At 41.0% G+C, this 20,287-nt stretch overlaps 1 protein-coding gene across 1 annotated transcript in view; it reads left to right on the plus strand.

Moving 5' to 3' along the window:
- amon (prohormone processing protease amontillado) overlaps positions 1 to 20,287 on the plus strand; it is a 278,590-nt gene that overhangs the window by 230,891 nt on the left and 27,412 nt on the right. The window contains exons 11-13 of the mRNA XM_080276457.1: positions 8,047 to 8,280; positions 11,037 to 11,201; positions 11,586 to 11,703. Coding sequence (XP_080132583.1) covers positions 8,047 to 8,280; positions 11,037 to 11,201; positions 11,586 to 11,703 — 517 coding nt within the window. The remainder of the gene's footprint in view (positions 1 to 8,046; positions 8,281 to 11,036; positions 11,202 to 11,585; positions 11,704 to 20,287) is intronic.

The following is a 20,287-nucleotide window of genomic DNA, read 5'->3' on the forward strand; positions in this document are numbered from 1 at the left end:
TGAGTTGACTAGGTACTAGGGCCAGTCAAAAGATTACCTTGTAGTTCCTCAACCAAACATTCTGCTCTTCATTCATGGATGTGTGGATGATGAAGTACAGCCAGCCTGTTGCCTACAGTGGTTATACAGCTGTGTTTCCCTTGCTCTACTGATTCTTGATAAATGGGTTTATAGAATTAATTGGTGGTAGGTGGTGATGACCATCATCTACTCACTTGATGTTGTATTGTCTACTGCTTCCTTCACCTTTATCATTTTTTTTCTGTGTCTGCCCTCCTCTCTTCCAATTTCTCCCATCTTTCCAGTAATTTTTTAATACTCTTCCTTCCTTTTCAGGTGGCTTTACATTGAGTGACAAACCAATGGCTTCCTGTAAGCCAGGAAACCATTTACAATGCTGGGTGGTAACTATGTAACCAACCATATGTTTCCTACTTGTCAACAAGTGGGTTGGCGGAGGATTAATGCCTCTCTCCGTAAAACAATTAATTCAAGGTCAAATGGCCACCCTTTATTGGAGTATGACATATGGCTAAAGACAGATTGATAGATGCTAGTATGTTTGGTAATATGTATGGATACTTGATTTCTGGGAGTGTGAGGTACTGTATGTGAGTACAAAATAGTCTTGTCATAGTCATCTTCAATTCAGTTCTCAACAGGGAAAAGGGTGTTAGAGATGATGATGATGGTGATAACTTGTTTTCTGTACAAAGTTGAGGTGACTTGATTCTCTCCTTTTCATCTTTCATCATGGTTCTCCAGTTGTATTCTAATCATTTATTTAGTGTTTCATTTCTCTCTTTCCTAGTTGCTTTAGTTTTCCTCATCTGAAGTACATTGTCTCTGCCTAACCATTACTCCAGCCTTAATTTTCCTTTCCTCTTCTAACCATCATGGTCAATTTTCATATTTTGCAACTTTCTTGCCCACCCCCATGCTTTATAACTTAGGCTGACAGAAAGTTTATCTGATCCCAATATCCCTGAAATGAAACTATTTACACCAGTGATTTCCCAACCTTTATGAGTCATTAATCTTGTTATCATGGTCACCTTCATAATGACACCACCCTTGCTTGATTAACCTCTTAACTCCAAGGACATATTATTTCTACTCTTCCTGCTACCTCTAGACAACTTTATTCAGCTCATGGGTGATGTCTTACAGTGAAACAGTTTAATAAAGGCCATATTGTACAGTTTCAAACTCCTGTACTCTGAAAAGTCTACTTGAAAACAATTAAACTCATATGGAGCTTTCAAAAACAAAATAATGAATACATCATTGTTTTGATGGAGTATAAAAACAATTGAATTGTTTTCTGTTTAACCCCCACTGCACTCTTTGTCTCACATGGGGTGATGTACAGGCCACCCCTGGCTGCAATGATTGCCTCATATGAGGTGATGGGTCTCCACACCATAATTTCAAGCACCAGGAAGCCTCACTGGTTTCCATGGGAACATTGAGTCTCCCACTATACCATCAGAGCTGTTACCAAGCCCTGCCACACCACAGTTGCCAAATACTGCATATTTAGTACAGTAATTAAGTTCTCATTTGGAGCCCAGCAATGACAGATTCACACCTGTCTGCTTCCCTCGGTACTGGCGACTTATCATCATCCTCACACCCACCCAAGAGGTATAAATTACAAAAAAGGCAAGGGTGATGAAGAGTTCAAGCTCAGAAACACATGATCTGATGACAAAAAATCAATTTAATACTGTTAAAAAAAAAAAAAAAAGTCAGAAACAATAACTCAGGGAAGGTAATCAAGTTGATAAGAATTAGCATGGCTGGGGTTAAAGACAGTTTAACTCCAATTAGATATTTCTGCACCTGCACAGAAAATCATAGCTTTCTAGTTGCAGATACATATAGTTAACAGTTAGATGAATAATAAATAAACACCTATAATACCTCATATGAGATTAAAAATGGTATGATCATCATCTAAACCTTGTACAGTATATCCTGAGCAAAAGTGGGTTACTACTGCAAAGGTACAATTTATGAAATGTATGATGATGCAGGAATGGCATAGTGACAAAAAACCATGGGAACTAGGTGCAGACACTATGGATGCCAGGCAGGGACGGTGTAATCATAGGTGCATGTTACTCCACCCACCATTTTCTTTAACTGCATGTTTATGGATTGCACAGTAAAGTTGGCTGATAGACATACCATCATCATGACTCTTTTCCTTTTAAGTTTCCTTACACTTAAGTAACTGTTGTATCAAAATGGCACTTACTGGCATAAAAAAAAAAAAATGTAGGACTGGTCTTTCATATGTTTACTTTGAATGATCCCCGCCTAATGTGCATCATGTCTCCATCTACCGTAGTTCCTATGGTTTTTAGTCCTATGCCATACCTACACCATCATCCATTCTGTAAAATATAGTTTTATACTTATTTCACTTATTCTCTAGTCTCTGCATTTGGGAGTTACAAATGGTTTTGCATTTTAAGGGTCATGGGGATGGAGTTGTCACCACCATTGCTACAATGAGTCTACCAGCTTTTTGATACATGTTTGGTTTTATTTCATCCTTGATTTGATATCTTTTAGTATGGCCGTGTGAGTATAACCATATATGTATATACAGTATATATATATATATATATATATATATATATATATGTATATATATATATGTATATATATATATATATATATATATATATATATATATATATATATATATATATATATATATTGTATATACAGTGCTCATCAAAATTATCGAGCGCCTACTGCCGGGCGCGCAAAACTTATGGCCAAAAAAGAATCACCCATTTTGGGGGGTTATAATTGAGCCACAAGTTTGCGGCACTAGCATGACGTCACGGTAGCCTGAGGCCTTCCGACGCACTGGTTGGTTCCCGCCTCAGTTGCCCACGAGCTGCCTGAGAGAGAAGAACTCCGCCGCGTCTTCCTCTCTTTTTGCGCCATTTTTTACCGAGTGTCCTGCAGTGTTTTGGCTTTTGCCACCTTGTTATGGCACCTACCCATGAACTATCGAGTGAAATCATATCCCAGATCATTGCTCTAAAGGAGGCAGGCCACCAGACAAAGGAAATTAGTGAATTGGTTGGTGTGGTTCGATCGACAGTGCATCGGTGGTGCACGCAGTTTCGAGTGGAAAGCAGTGGTGAAGTTCCCACAGAGAAACCGCAGTCTGGTAGGCCCAGGAAAACTTCCCCAAGGTCTGTTAATGTTTTAAAATGTGCAGTGGAGTATACTCCTCATGTGAGTGCAAGGAAAATAAAGGAGAGCAACCCGGAAGTGTTTGGTGAGGTGTCTGTGAGAACAGTGTCTCGTAGGGTCCATGAACTTGGTTACACAAGTCACAGGCCTGTGAAGAAGCCTCTTCTCACAAAAAACCAGTGACTTCGTAGGCTTGCCTTTGCTAATAAATATCTTAACTGGAGTGAGGAGCAATGGTTGTCAGTGTTGTGGTCTGATGAGGCAATGTTTAGTGTCACCTGTAACAGAGGAGCACGTGTGTACCGGCGCAAAGGTAGTGACCCACTTGACCCACGGTATGTGGAAAGCACAGTTAAACATCTTGATTCACTCATGGTATGAGGTTGTTTCTCAGGGAAGAGTTTGGGGAAGCTTGTTGTACTTCCCAAGAACCTCAGAGTGAATCAGGATGTTTACCTGGAGCTTCTGTGTGATCATTTACCAGACTCCTTCGAGCTAACAGGTGCACGAGTGTTTCAGCAGGACGGTGCACCTGCTCACAAGGCCAAATCGGTCACCAATTGGCTTCGTGACTGCGAGGTATCATTCATGAAAGACTGGCCAGGAAATAGCCGACCTCAACCCGATTGCAAACCTCTGGTACCTCGTAAAGAAGAGTCTCCAAGGGCAGGACATGAGCTCTCTGCCTAAGCTGGAAGCCGCCATTAGTGACTCCTGGGACAAAATACCCCTCCAGCACCTCAGGAGCCTCGCCCTTTCACTTCCAAGATGTCTCTGGTCCGTGAAGAAGAGTAAAGGCTACCCTACAAAGTAATAAAGGTAAATAAAATGCATTATTTATGTTTTTTCAATGTTGAAAGGTTTGTTTCTCAGGAGGGACGCAGGGCACTCGATACTTCTGACGAGCACTGTATATACATATATACAGTGAGCGCTCGCATAACATGGGAATATTGTACCGTGAAGCTCCCGCTTTATGGGAATTCCGCGTTTTAGGGCCATTTGGTTTCATGGTACCTAAGCCAGCCCCAAGTTCAAACTTTGGGGCAATTTTCAGGTTTTTTTCCTAGGACATTTACCTACCTAATTAAAACCTCATTACATAAAAACACTGAAGGATTCCTCACCTTGAACGGAAGAGGTTGTGCGCCTACTGGGGTCTGGAGAGCTTGCAGCAGGTGATAGCATAAACATTGCTGGCCAGCTTCCAAATATTTAATGAGACCCTCTCTTTCCTTCCAGTTGCAGTACAAAAGTAGAAACCTCTCCATCATAACAAGAGCAGGGTCAGACACTTATAACTTTCTGTCTATAGATGATCCTCCAGATGCCCAAGCTGTCTCCAGAATTGCTTCCTTCTTGTTGAGAATTGTACGAGCGGTGGGCTCATTAACTTTGTAAAATTTTGCAGTGTCACAGTTCCGCTGTCCTCTCTCCTTCCTCTTGATAGTATACACCTTCTCCTCATGCATCAGAGACTCCTGGTGTTTGGCAGGGTCATGGTGCAGAGCATGGTCGGGCTGGGTCAGGTGGCCAAAAAAATGAGCAAAGATTACACAGAGCAAGTGTGCAGCCACATTAGAGGGAAATGGTAGGCACAACTGGAGCAAGAATGCTCAGTGGACTGTGATGACACCCAGCGCAGACATGTGATAGCAATACATTATAGGCTAGTGAAATCCACGCTCTGTCTATCACTTACCACTTTGTGTGAATTTCAACTGCAATATTATGCCTTGCACCAAGTTCTGTCTATCATTGGCCGTGTAGTATGACTTTGAAACATAAAGTGGGGCCTCCCACCACATTATGTCCATCGTCACCGTGTAGTCAGGTGCTGTAAAAAATGAGCAGCTTCCTCCAACCGCATAATATCTATTTTTTTCTCCATTGTGACATTTTGGGGACACAAAATGACACCTCCTGTGTTATGTGAGATCCGCACTGTGTGATCATGCATTATGCGAGCGCTTGCTGTATATGATTTTGACATTGTTATCTCAAGGATGTCATGGCCAAGGTTGTTAGCTCGTCACTTGGCCCAGTCGTACCCCAATCCTTCTGCCAGTTTTCAGTGCAGAATAATAACCTAACGGACTTTAACTGCTTATAATTATTAGATTTAGAAAGATCTGAAAATTCTGTCCAGCAAGGATCATACCCACTAGAGAATGAAATTCCTTTGCAAGAAAACCAAGGTACTGTACTCATTCACAGTGTGCCATTTCACTGGTAGGTCATTTAATAACAAAGAAAATAGAAGAATATGGGGAAATGGCAGTTTATCCATTCCCTGCTACTCCAGCATTGTTTTGTACCTAAGAGGATGGTGCTGGATAGAGAAAAGCTCATAGGTCAAGGCTAGATGCATATGCAGGCTTAAAACTTCTGTGTTTGGGAGTTACGAATGATACTGTTGGTTAAGGCTAATGAGCATGTCAGTACCATCCCTACATAGAGTGTCTACCAACACGGATATACTTGCCTGATTTTGCAGAGTTCCCATTGCTGAATTTAAAAAATAAAAAAAAGTACCTATAGCTCCACTGGGTAACTGACCTCAAATATGGAGATCACTGGTCTACAGTATCAACTTCAGGTTCTCTTTCTCTTCATACCTTAAGCCTTGTATGCTTGTTAGTCTTGCAATTGATTATATAGTAGTTGTAGCCGAGCTGTAGGTAATAGTGAGTAGATGTGTGAGGAAATAACCTCATTTCACTTGTCGTCGATGATGGAAGAAGATGAAAGATGAGTCTGGGGTTGATTGTAGCTTTTATGCTCTTCAAAAGGGAAAGCTCAAGATTAACACAGAGTGTATTACACAAGAGCATTTTGTGCTAGCTAACTTCTCGCAGTCTCTCTCGCTAGACCCCCCTTCTCACTTTCTCTTCTCCAGCCTTCTAACTCCTTCTGACCTCTCCTCCTCTTTCTTTCCATATATATAAGAACTTCCATCACATGGGCTACACTGTCACTGAAATGTTCTAGAAGCCTGTGTGTGTGTGGTAACTTTCCTCTAGGCGTCACAAGGCTCAAACTGGCATTCCTCATTGGGAATTTGCAAGCACCATTTCCTCCAGGGCCTAGCATATGATTTTCATTTAACCTCCTAGATTACATCTATGCTGCTAGCTATTATTTATGATATTTTAGAGTCCTGACATGCTTGATGGCAATACAGGATCATTAGTATCCCCCCACAGCATACAAAGCCATGGCCAGTGAACAGCCCATTCACCATAAGGCAAAATAAACACATAAAGAGGGTAAGAATGAGAATAGCTACACACTGGGATGATGAGGATGTTGGTGAAGAGTGACAGACATTATTACTCCATGACTTTATCTGATGAAGGGATAGAGATTAATACTTTTATCTGTAAATATAAAGTACTGTATTTATAAATCGTACATATATTGGCCAACTTGCTCTCCTGGATTTTACTTACAACCATTTTCTTCAACAACACATATGTCCCCTAGTCCCCAGGGCCTGGAAAACCTGTGTAGCCTAAGGAGTATTCCACCACTACTGTCACCTTCCCACTGTTCAGTTCTGTCTCATTTTGCTTATATCAGTTTTACACTTTCCACTTCCTTACTACTTTTCACAGCTTTGTCATATCCCAGCCTTCAAACATCTGCATCACCTTGCTACCACAGAACTAACTCATTCTTCCTTTATGCTCCTCCCTCATTCCTCCTTTATGCTCCTCCCTCATTCCACCCCCTTACACCCTCCTCCGCATCACTCCACCTTCTTACTCCTTTGTATTACCCCACCTTCTTACTCATTCTTTTGCCTCACCCCACCTTTGTACTCCCTCCCCTGCCTTAACCCACCTCCTTACTCCCTCCTCTTCCTCATACCACCTTCTGTGTCCTCTGCATCACCCTGATTTCATACATTCTCTTCTACCTCACTCCACACTCATACTTCTCCTCACCTTCACACTCTCTGACTCACCCCACCCTCATACTCACACTTCATCCCACCTTCATACTTCAGCCTTTTTGCACCATACTTCTTCCTCTGCTCCACCCCATTTTCATGTTCCTTCCCATGCCTCACCTCACCTTACTCTTACCTCTGCATCATCCCACTTTCATACCTCTCCCTGACCTTCACCTTACCTTCATATTCCCTTTTTTTGCCACACCATACCTTCAAATTTGCATTTCTGCCTCACCCCACCTTTACACTCCTGCCTCATTCCATCTTTAAACTCCTGCCTCACCCCACCTTTACACTCCTGTCTCACCCCACCTTTCCACTCCTACCCCACCCCACCTTTCCACTCCTGCCCCACCCCACCTTTCCACTCCTGCCTCACCCCACCTTTCCACTCCTGCCTCACCCTACCTTTCCACTCCTGCCTGAACCCATCTTCACACTCCTGCCTCACCCAGCCTTTCAATTCCTGCCACACCCCACCATTTCACTATTGCCTCACCCCACTACTAGTGCTGCATCTCTCTCTTTTCACTCCTGCCTCACCCAACCTTTCCACTGTAGCCTCACTTCACTATTACTGCCTCACCCCACCTACATACTCCTGCCTCATCCCAGCTTTCCATTCTTGCCTCACCCCCAATACTCCTGCCTCACCTCACCTTTTCATTCCTGCCTCTCTCCACTGTTGCACTCCTGCCCCACCAGATCATCCTACTCCTACCTGGCCCCACTTTACACTCATTCATCACTCCACCTTCACACTCCTGCCTCACCCCACCTTTCCACCTCATCCTCATTTCATTCCTCCATCACACTTCACCCTCATACTCCTTCCTCTGCCTCAGTTTCTCTCTTTCTGACCACAGCCCAACCCTAACGTGGAGAGACATCCAGCATCTGACAGTTCTGACCAGCAAGCGCAATTCCTTGTTTGACGCCAAGCGAAGGTTTGCCTGGCGGATGAATGGTGTGGGTCTGGAGTACAACCACCTGTTTGGGTTCGGTGTGCTGGATGCGGGGGCCATGGTGGCACTGGCCAAGGACTGGGTTACTGTGCCACCACGTTACCATTGCCAGGCTGGCATTGTTCAGACTGCCAAGTAAGGAAGCTGACATGACTGTTTCATTCTGTCCATTTTAACTTGAAATCTCCATCTTGAAGGCTGACCTATAAGTAAACATTAACACTAGAATATAAGAAAGAATGCTGAGTCACAGTAATGTCCATGTCTGCCACTGTTTTATGGAAAAAAGCTCAAAAAACAAAAATCTCTGTCATGTTAAGATGCAAAAATGAAGGCACATTGGTGCAGCTGCACAACAAAATCTTAATGCAGTTAACCTTATACCTCAGAGGATGTTTTTATATTTTTTTTAATACCATATCTTCAGATGATTTTCTTCAGCTCACAGGAGGCTTTTTGAACTGGAGGAATTAAATGTGAACCTCACTAACTCCTTGGCCAGAATTGAAAATAGGTCAGCGTATGGGGGGGATTTATTACCTTCAACAGTGATGGTCCTCCAAGTGAGGAGATGGAGGGAGCAAGCAAACCTTCTACAGCCTTAATCAGCAAATATTTAAAAAATCAGACTAATAAATTGCCATATGTGGTGGACAATAGATAGCAGAGCACTATTCAAAGGTTCAAAATTTAGTATTCTCAGTATCAGAGTTTTTGTTTCTTTTTTACCTTTTTCTACACTTTCTGAATACATGTATATCTCTAGTAACAATAATGAACAAAGTGTATTTGAGTTTTTTTTTTTCTAACCTACTGTGGGTTTTCCTGCATAGTCTATCCACATGTCTTCACTGTATTTGGGGGGCTCCAACCCCTTTGCATTTTCAACGCTTTTCTTAACTGTAAAGGGTGTTAGGCTAAAAAGAAAAAAAAAAAAAAAAATACTGCGTGGCACAGCAAGAACAAAATATAAATGACGTCCTCTGACTGGCACATTTAATATGCAGTAGCTGAGTAAAACAAATTACAATTCATTATCATCACTTGCCTGACTCACTTGTTACTGTTTTGCTAGATCAGATTTGCAAAGAAAGAAATGTAGGCTTAGTTTGTTGCTTCAGTAAAACTTCGGCTTTCTTTGTTTCTCTAAGCTATACTTTTTGCATCCAGCATTTAATATTTATTGTAAACTAACCAGTTTCTCAAGATGATGCGGTAAATTTCTTTGTGGTTTTGTTCATCAAAACTAACATGTGAAAATGCCTGACCTTAACAAGGCCATACCTATCTTCATACTTAAGTCTACTGAGGTATTCTGTCCTCACATACTTAAGTCTGCTGAGGTATCCTGTCCTCACATAATTAAATCTAGTGAAGTATGCTATCTTCACATACTTAAATCTACTGAGGTGTTCTATCCTCACATACTTAAATCTACCAGGGTATCCTATCCTCATACAGTAGACCCTCATTATATGCAGAACCAATTTGCACTTATCTCATTTTGTGCAGAAAAATAAACACTGACTCAACCCAGTAAAACAAGGAAAAAATGGTTTGCATGGGAAAATCCTAGAAGTTAGCTCCCTCCCTCCATGATGACATTTGAAGGTACAGTGCAGTGATGAATACCAACATGGCTGCCAAACATTGATGCCAAGCATGCACTCTCTCCATCCTCATCCCTCTCCTTTTCCCCATTATCTCCATCAGCTGACCTTAACCCCTGGCTGCATCCTCATCATTCTCCCTTTCCCCATTATCTCCATCAGCCAACCATAATCCCTGGATTCCCGGCTCATGTTAAAATTCCGCATGATCTCAGTGCTGTGGAACACTTGTGACGACATTCATCAAATTATCAATGCTGCTCTCAAAATGATGATCGATGGCCTCACTGAAGAAGTTGAGGAGGAGGAGTGCCTTGCACCTGAGGGCACAGCAGGCACCAGAAGCAGCCAAGCCACAGGACGTTGAGGGGACCACTCATCAGCAGTTGAACCAGGTGTTGGAAATTGCCGAACATCTCAAGGACACCTTTATGATTGTGGTGCATGACACAGATAAGGTGCAGTTCCTCCAAAGTGCAACTGATTTCATCTTATAGGAGCAGAGGGAGCACTTGTGAAGAAAGTTAATGTGTTGTCCCAAAACCTTGTCTCGACCTAGATGCCTGCCCTGCCATCTCAGTCTCCCCAGCCTAGCAACCCAGCAGCACCCAACTCCCCACAATGTGGCAGTGATGACAATTGGGGAAACAATTTTGAGGGGTTCCAGACCTAACCTCAGCCCTAGAGGGGTAAGAGGCACTGTTCATTCCCCCTCTGTTAGCCCCTTGACCTCAGATACCCTCTTCCCCAATACCCAAACTCACTCTGTTCTCTGTCATGAAAAGTGATCACCACTTATTTACTACTTTATATACTGTAATTAACCCTTTTTTATGCCTGATGATGTTTCTAGAGGTTGTAAGTGTCCTACAAAAAATATGTAGGATCAGGAGGAGAGAAAATTCTTCAAGAGGGTCAAAGAGAGGACTTTGGGAAAATTTTGGGATTTACCACATGTTACCCATATAACATGGGTTTCAATGCCACAATATGTGTGTTTTGATTTGCACAGAAAAATTCATAGATACATTAGCCACGCTAATTGAGGGTCTGCTGTACTTAAATCTACCAAGGTATTTTACTCTTTTGCACCCCAAATGGCTCTCCCATTCCATACATTAGCATCCTGTCTTCCCTCCTTCCATTTGTACTCCCCCAAAACTATCAGGAGGACAACCATCAATTCTTTAGTTGTGTTTGAGATAAACACACATGTTTTCCATTTCTAACATCAGCAATCTTTTTCTCCTCCCTCCATTTACACTCCTTACAAACCTTCAGGAGGATGACCATCAACTCTTCAGTGGTGCTTGAAATCAACACAGATGCCTGTGGAGGGACTGAGACAGAGGTGAGGTACTTGGAGCACGTGCAAGCAGTCATCACTCTCAATGCTACACGCCGCGGTGATACAGAGCTCTTCCTCACCTCCCCCATGGGCACCAAGTTAGTTTTGTTCTGCCTCATTCTGTTGCCATTTTCAGGTTAACCTGTGTTTTGTGTGGCAAATCAGGTCAGAACAGGCCAATCATCTAAAATTGTATATATTACACTTATTACCATATACCCTTATAGTTACAGCCTAACATAGTCTTGCAGAAACAACAGTATTTTGCTGTGTGACTACAAATAACATCTAAGTCCCATACTGTATCTTGTGTTGACAGCTTATGAACATAGTGCAAAATCACTGCTCACTCACATGTATGGTCTAGAGTCTCTGTTCTTATGCTTCCTGTATCACACACATATGCAAAAATAATGCATAAGAACGTCATTGTATTTTACTAATACCATACAGTTGTATTATATCCTGTACTTATCTTGTAGGTCAATGATTCTGAGTCGGCGGCCGAATGATGATGACAGTCGAGATGGTTTCACCAAGTGGCCCTTCATGACAACCCACACATGGGCTGAGGACCCCCGAGGCACATGGCAACTCGAGGTACTCACACAGGGAAGGGCTAGGGCTATTGAATAGTAGCGCGGGACAGTCCAGCAACTCGTAAAACACTATTTAGATAACTGTATTCTCAACAAAGCACTGGCACCAGTTTGACTTGATTAGTGCACTGTACAGTATATGCAAGGTGCTGTCCATTTAGGTGTGAAAACACTATGGAATGAAAGCAAATATGGCAGTACCTACATTAATTAGTACACTTCAGTGAAGTGATGGCAACAGTACATAATGTGTGAACAGCATATGTATGTATTGTATCAGCTGGCCTGTGCGCACCAGGCATGGGTGGGGATCTTTGCCATACACACTCGTGCTGTGTTGTATGGACCCTCAAGGGTAACAGATCCACAGGGCTGACAAACACCTTTCTCTGTCATTGAAAATGTGATCTACCCCTCCATATGCTTCATGCACAGGTTTAGTGTAGGTGTGAAGGGCTTTTACAGTGTAATGTGAGGAGTGCACATGGAAATCTGGGTTGTTGTAGAAGCTGTGTATTTGAGTGAGACTCTTTATATTATATTACATCTTCAAAAGAATCTAATGTTGCTGTTGTTGTTGTTGAAACTTTTATATGAGGTGTATAAGATGGTTTTGTATAACATGGTAACCAGCCAGAAGCAGGTAGCCATGTCACATAAGGCACCACCATACAATATGTATGAGGAGACAAAGGCTGCTATGCAAGTGGAATAAGAAGTGATAAAGTTCTATTTCAATACAGTACTGTACAGAACTGAAACGAGGATGTGTCATGGTCCTGTGGTTGTTCTGTGTGCATGTGTGTCTGTGTGTGTGTATCTATCTCTAATTATCTGTCTATCTATCTATCTATCTACACACAGGTACAACACCAGTATTCCAGCATCGGGTGGTCCAGCACCTCTTTTAATCTACATAAAATTACAAGAGGGCACTTGAAATTCATGTGTCCAACAAACTAGTTTACCAGGCAGACGTAGATGGTGTTGAGTGTAGCGCGTGTTCACTTGGATTGCTCACACTGAATGCCTTGGTGGTGGTCCCTTTATTTTGTTTGATTCTTAGCTTATTTTATTTACATCTAACTTTAGCAATGGCTTCAGTGACAGATGCAAGTGACAGTGGCGGTGTCAAGCATAAACACTAGTCTGTTTCAATACAGTATAATTCTTTGACCATAGTAAATTGATCAGCCAAACTAATGCAATGACAAACCCCTCAATAACCAAATAAGGCAATAACTGGGGATAAATGTTACAGGTTCAGGGCACACAAGTTTACACTCACTTTTCTGTCTAAAATCTGAATATTAACCCCTGAAATAATTGGAGGGACTGGATCAACTATGTTTACACAAATTCTGCTACTCTCAGTTGTGAAACAGATGAGTTTTTCTCTCATTTTTCTCCTAACTGAAATAGCAATGTTGTAAATTTATTTTGTTTGTGAACACAAAATTCTCACACTTAAATATTCCTAACCATCAATGTTTGTTCTTGTGAATATGACATCTCTCAAAAAATTTCTCATTATTTTTTTAGTAAAGTTTACCCTTAAATATTATATTATCACTTTAATATATTATGAATTGCAATTACAGTCAAACCAAAAGCTTATTTCTATCACTGGTAGCTACTGAGATATGACATGATGCTTAAAGAATGGGAGGTGAAGAAGAGGACCTAAGCACCTAGGAGGAAAATATGGAAGTTGAGAGAAATCAAGCAGTAAAGGATTTCTTCTACAGTGAAATGAGTAGAGTTGTGGCTCAAAAGGGAGCTGTTGACAAAAGTGTTAATGAACAGTACAGAGCTCTCAAGAAGAACTAGAAGTTACTGATTCAGTGGCAGGAGAAAGGGCCCTCCAAAACATAAGATTACATGGTGATGGGATGAGGGTGTAGATGCCATATAAAGAAGGCTTTGGGGGGAATGGAGAAGTGGCAGTAACCAAGAGGAATACTGGACTGCCAAACATAAGGCTAGAAAGGAAGTATACAGGGCCTGAGTCTCAGAGGCTTTTACTAGATAACCTAAATAGCATTGAAAGGGAGAATATGATATTTAAGGTGGCAAATTAGATGAAGAGGGAAAACAGGAATATCATAGGTGAGCAGTGTGTGAAGACTGATGAAGGAAAAGTAGTAGTGAACAGTGAGGATATTAAAGATGCCTGGAGGGAGCATTATAACCAGTTGCTGAATGAAGTGTTTGACTGGAATGGGGAAGGTTTGGAGTCAGCAGATCCAGTGACTGACCCTTGACCTTTACTTCAAGCTGCTACTGTGAGCAGGGCAATAGGGAGGATACAGGTGTGTCTGGGTTGACTGCTGAGTGCATACAAGGGGAGGGGTGATGCCCTAGAAAGAGCAAATTAGAGAGGCATATAACTTTTGGACCATATAATGAAGGTAATGGAAAGAGTTCTAGAAGGTTTGATTAGGAAAAGGGTGAATATTGATATAAATGTAGTTTGGGTTTGTGCCAGGAAAAGGGACCAATGATGCCATATTCACTGTCTAACAGCCTCAGGAAAAGTATACAGTAAAACCTCGATATAACGGACTTCAATAGACCGGAATTCACTTTTATTGGGATTGAGGAGCTGCCAGACTAAATTCTCATACTTTATATTGGAAAAAATCCAATAAAGCCAGAAGCAGTCTGGACCACTCCAGCTATGTTCACCACAATAAGGTAAATAAAGGTCATGCTTATGAGTATACAGTACAGTATTAATATATACATTATACCATTTGATTATTGTAGTGAATGTGTAATACAGTGCAGTACTGCAATGGTAGTGAAAACAGTTTAAAAACCGTTGGTGAGATCCAAGCTAATGTCTGATATATTGGAAAAAGTCCGGGTTAGCAGGGGAAAGTCCAGATGTCGCTTTTATCGTAATTTCACTTTTTTTGGAATGGCTTGGACCACAATTAGTTGTTATAGTGAAGTTTTACTTTAAATGAAAGAAAAGGGATCTGTACTTTGTTTTTGTTGATTTGGAGAAAGCCTATGACAGAGTCCCTAAGGAGGAGGTGAAGTGGGCAGTGAGAAAGCTTGGCATCGAGGAGTGGCTGGTTAGAGTGGTTATGACTATGTATGTGTGTGCTTATACCCAGGTGAGAACAAATGGAGATTTGAGTGATGGTTCTTTTGTGAATGTTGGCGTGTATAAGGAGTCAGTCTTGAGCCCTTTATTTTTTATCACGGTGCTTGAAGCTCTCTCATCAGACTTCAGAAATGGACTCACGTGGAAGATGTATGCTGATGACTTGGTGTTGATTGCGGAGATTGAAAGGGAGATGGAGGAAAGATTAGGAAATGGAGACATGGTATGGGGCACAAGGACTTGAGAGTATATGCAGATAAAACAGAAGTGATGGTTTCTAGGACTGGTAGCAGTACTGTTAAAGAAGAGGGATAGTGGTCAGTTGCAGTTTACCACAAAGGTATGGGAAGTAATTCCATATCGTGTAGTATTTGTGATAAGTGGAAGCATATGAGATGTATTGGAATCTGAGGTAGACTGCAAGATTATGCTGATTCCATGTATGATGTGTGTCTGGGAGAGCATGTGGAGATTGATATTGCTGGTGAGTCTCTTGAGTGTGAGGAGGAGTTTTGTTACTTGAGAGACATGTTATGTGCTGGAGGTGGGGCTAGAGTGAGGAGTGATCGAAGGAAGTTCATGGAGCTGTTGCCTCTTCCGACACTGAGAGGGCTCTCCCTCTGTGCTAAGTGATCTTTATATGCAGCATGTGTTGGGAGTGTAACTGAATGGTAGTGAGACCCAGGCAGTAAAGGAAGGGGATACTTGTAGGCTCAAACATACAGAAAAGATGATGATTAGGTGAATGTATAGTGTTTCCTTGAATGTGAGGCCTGGGAGGGCTAGGTTTATCACTGAAGAGTTGAGAGGAAGGACGGGAGAGGAGTGCATTAGCATTGTAATGAGGAGGGCTAGATCGAGAAAGTTTGGGCATGTGGAGAGGATGGAGGATGACAATTGGGTTTGAAAAGTGAGAAATGTGAACATTGGGGGTAGAGTTGTGAGATAAAGACTGAAAAAAGACCTGGGATGAGATCATAGTGTGTGACCTCAGAGATATGGGACTGAATAAGGAGGCTGCCAGAGATGAAGCAGTGTGAAAAGCGGCCATTATGTGACCAAGGCTGATGCACACAAGCATGTTTACATGTTAAAGGGTTTCATGGTACCTAAGCCATCCCCAAGTTCACCTTTTAGGGCTGCAGGTTTGAAATGAGCATGTCAGAACACAGGTGTGGTGGAGTACATGGCTCTCCCTGTCCTCCCTCCATCCCCTTTCTTCTGCCCCCCAACTTTTCTCCATTTCTGCTATGGCTCTTTCTGCCTGGGCACAAAGAACAAAATTTCCACTACTAAATTTGCCCTCGGTAATTCATTATTATTGGTATCAATTTACACCGCCATCTTCGCTGGTGTTTATACTGTAAGCTAATAAAACACACAAAACTGATGAGAAAAATGGCAGAAATGTATTAAGAATACAATTACTTAAGGTTAAAAAAAGACTTCAAATAACTTCCCAACATCCTAGTGCAAAGCATATGTCGAAATGCAGAATTTCAAGAGGGTTGTTGTAGTTTATTCAGAATTTCGATACAACCGATAGTTTTTGAGTAAATCGTCAAATACTAAGAAAAAAAAAAAATGCTATGCGTGGCGAGGAAAGAAGGGAAGGGGGAGGGGGGAATTAGGATAGGGGTAGAAGAGAGGTGGATGGAGGGGATATGTGTGTGTGTGTGTGTGTGTGTGTGTGTGTGTGTGTGTGTGTGTGTGTGTATTTACCTATTTGTATTTACCTATTTGTAGCATACAAGAATTGAGCAATGCTCGTGTTGTCCTGTCTCCATATCCACATTTATCAAGTCTACCTTTACACACATGAATGTTTTTCTCATGCACCACCTCTTTGTCTAAGTCGTTCCAAATATTTAAGTATTTACCTAATATACCTAATTGTGATATACACGGACTGTACTATGCTCGTGGGTTTCCATCGCTGTTTCTCAATAAGTCAAATTTGGCTTTAAACTCGTTTAAGTTTTTAGACTGGACAATCTCTTTGTCCAGGCTATTCCATAAGTCTATACTGTACTTCTATAAGAAAAAAGCTATATTTCTTGATATCCTTCAAGCAGCTTGACTTTTTCAATTTCATTCCGTGTCCTCTTATTCCATACAAACAGATCTTCTTTGTCAATTTTATCTACTCCCACCATGGTCCTGAACACTGCAATCATGTCTCCCTTCTTTCTCCTTTCCTCTAAGGAAGGCAAATCCAGTGCCTCTCTCTGTATGACAGGTCTGTCAGACTGGGGACCATCTTGGTTGCTGTACTTTGTATTCTCTCAATCTTGTTTATATCTTTCTTTTTGTATGGGGACCACACTACCGCTGCATATTCTAACCTGGGGCGGATCATGGCCACTATCAATTTTTTCATCATCTCCTCATCCATATAATGAAATGCTACTCTTATGTTAGTCAAGAGTTTATAAGTCTCTCCAACTATCTTGTTAATGTGCTTTTCTGGTGACAAACTATCTTGGACCAGCACTCCCAAATCTTTCTCTTCTCTCCTTTTTGTGATTAATTCATTACCCAACAAATAATTCAGTGATGGCCTCCTAGTACTTTTACCCTTTTCCAATATTTTACATTTCTTTACATTAAATTTCATTTCCCACGTCCGGCTCCAATTGTGTATCCTATCCAAATCCTCCTGCAGTATTTTACAATCCTCCTCAACCTCTACCTTCCTCAAGATCTTTACAACATCAGCAAACAGACTTCCATAACTGTTCACTCCATCTACCATATCATTTATGTAAATCAGGAACATTACTGGCGCCAACACCGAGCCTTGAGGGACTCCACTTGTTACTTCCCTCCATCCAGACATCCTATCCTTTATTACTGTCCTCATTTGTCTGTCTCTCAAAAAGTCTCTCATCCATTCCAGAAGTTTCCCCTTCAGTCCTCCTATATATTCTAGTTTCCACATTAGTCTTTTATGAGGTACCTTGTCAAAGGTCTTCTCTAAGTACACACAATCCACCCAACCATCTCTCTCCTGTACCACATCAATCGCTCTTGAGTAAAAGCTCAACAAGTTAGAAACACATGACCTTCCACTTCTGAATTCAAACTGACATTCAGCCAAAATATTCATCTCTTCCAGATATTTTATCCATCTGTCTTTCAGGATTCTCTCACACAATTTTGCGACCATGCTGGTCAGAGACACTGGTCTATAATTCAGGGGTTCTTCCCTGTTTCCTCCCTTGTAAATTGGTACCACATTTGCCCTCTTCCATTCTTGTAGCACTTTCCCCTCTTCCAGTGAGCATACGATTAAACTGTGAATTTTATCCACCAGTTGTTCTCTGCATTCCTTCAGTACCCAATTAGAAATTCCATCAGGTCCTGGGGCTTTCCTTCATCTTGAGTTTCGAGTAATTTTTACACTTCCTGTACCTCCACTTTTATATCTTTTATCACCAGAACATTTCTAATCACTCCCTCCCCTTCCACAAACTCCTTTTCTTTAGTGAAAACTGACTGGAAACGTTTGTTCATTATTTCTGCTTGCATTGCCGCATCCTTAAAGACCTCTCCTTCTACTTTCAGTTTGGTGATTCCTTCCTTTTGTTTCAGTTTGCCATTAACAAATCTATAAAACAGTTTGGGTTCATCCTTGCATTTGTCTATTATACCTTTTTCAAAATTCCTTTCTTCTTCTTTACGTATTCTTGTGTATTCATTTCTTGTTCTTTTATATTCTTCCTTTGTTCTCTTGTTACCTCTCTTTCTCCAATTGTTCCATGCCTTATCTCTCTCTTTTTTTGCTATCATACATCTATTAAACCACTCCTTTTTCCTGTTTTCTTTCCCTCTTACTCTTAGTACAAATTTTTCCACTCCCAAATTATAAAGGTCTAGAAAGATATCCTACTTCTTCTGTATCTCTCTTGTTTCTCTGAATTTTCTCCAATCCACATTTTCAAAAAAGTTTCTCAAGCCTGTAAAATTTGCTTTCCCAAAGTTGTATCTTCCCTGTCTATGAAGCTCGTCTCTTGGCTCAATGTTCCCTATTAACATCTGGAACTCAATGACCACATGATCACTTTTTCCTAAAGGACAGAGGTATTTTAATGATTCTATTACATCGGTTCTTTGGTGAACAGTAAATCTAACCTTGCTGGTATGTCCTCACCTCAAAACCGTGTCTCTTCTTTGACCCATTGCGTCATCACATTATTCATTATTATATTTAATAACATAGTGCCCCATGAATCCTCGCCACCTCCCAAGTACCATTCCTCCCAGTTCACCTCTTTACAGTTAAAGTCACCCACTAAAATTATATTATTACTTTTCTCAATTATTTTTTGCAAATAGGTAGCCATATCTGACAACATCTCATGGCATTCGTCATCCTTCCATGCTCTCGTCTTTGGGGGAACATACACTACCGCCATATCTCTCAAAACATTCTCTCCAGTTTCTAATTTCATATATATCACTTCAGCCCTGCCTTCTCCCATTTCCACAGTATCTACATTTATGTTGTTCTTCACTGCTATCATCAATCCTCCTCCCTTTTTTTTTTTCCTGTCTTTTCTCCACAGTTTGTATTTACCATCTCCCAAATGAACATCAATATCTTCTCTTAATTTGGTCTCTACAAAGCACATGACATCAGGTTCATGCTCTCTCAAGAAATCGTTAATTTCGATCCTTGGCGATATAAAACCATCAACATTAGTATATATCACCTTCAAATTATTTTTGACGTTTTTAATACCCTCTTCTCTCCCACTCTTTATCCGTACCACTTCCTCAACTTCTGATCTTTCACAGCCATTCCCCTTAGTTTCCTTCACTTCTATTTCCTTAAATACCACTTCCTTACTTTCATATCCAATACTCTCCAAAAAAAAGTATTACATTCTTCCTCTGTCCTCTTATCATTTTTTCCCTTTAATTCTTCCTTTAATAATTTTAAAACTTCTCTTTCTTCTTCATTCAGATCTTTTCTTATTATAATATTTTCCATCCCCGCCTCTTTGCTTAATTTCCAGGTCACTTTAAGTATCTCATTTATTACACTTTCTGTGTCTGTGTATGTGTTCTTACCTAATTGTATCTTTACAGGAATGAGTCAAGCTCGTACTGTCCTGTGTCTTAAACCATATTTATCGTACAGATCCTTAAATTTATGAATTGTTTTGGCACACACTATTTCATTCGGTAGTGCATTCCATTGATCAATTGCTCTGTTTGGGAAACTGAATTTCCTTAAGTCTTTATCACCTCTCTTCTTATGCAGTTTTTTGCAGTGTCCTCTTGCTGATGCTTCTCCATATGTTAAGTAATCATTTATGTCTATTTTCTCCTTTCCTGATATGCGCTTATATAGCATTATCATGTCACCTCTTTTCCTTCTCTCCTGTAGTGTTGGTAGATTCAGTTTATTTAGTCTTTCTTCATAGCTTAGGTCCCTTAAGCTTGGTATCCATCTTGTAGTGGC

Source organism: Coenobita brevimanus, chromosome 65, assembly GCF_032717465.1.
Source record: "Coenobita brevimanus isolate Jiangsu-jjx chromosome 65, ASM3271746v2, whole genome shotgun sequence".
NCBI lineage: Eukaryota > Metazoa > Arthropoda > Malacostraca > Decapoda > Coenobitidae > Coenobita > Coenobita brevimanus.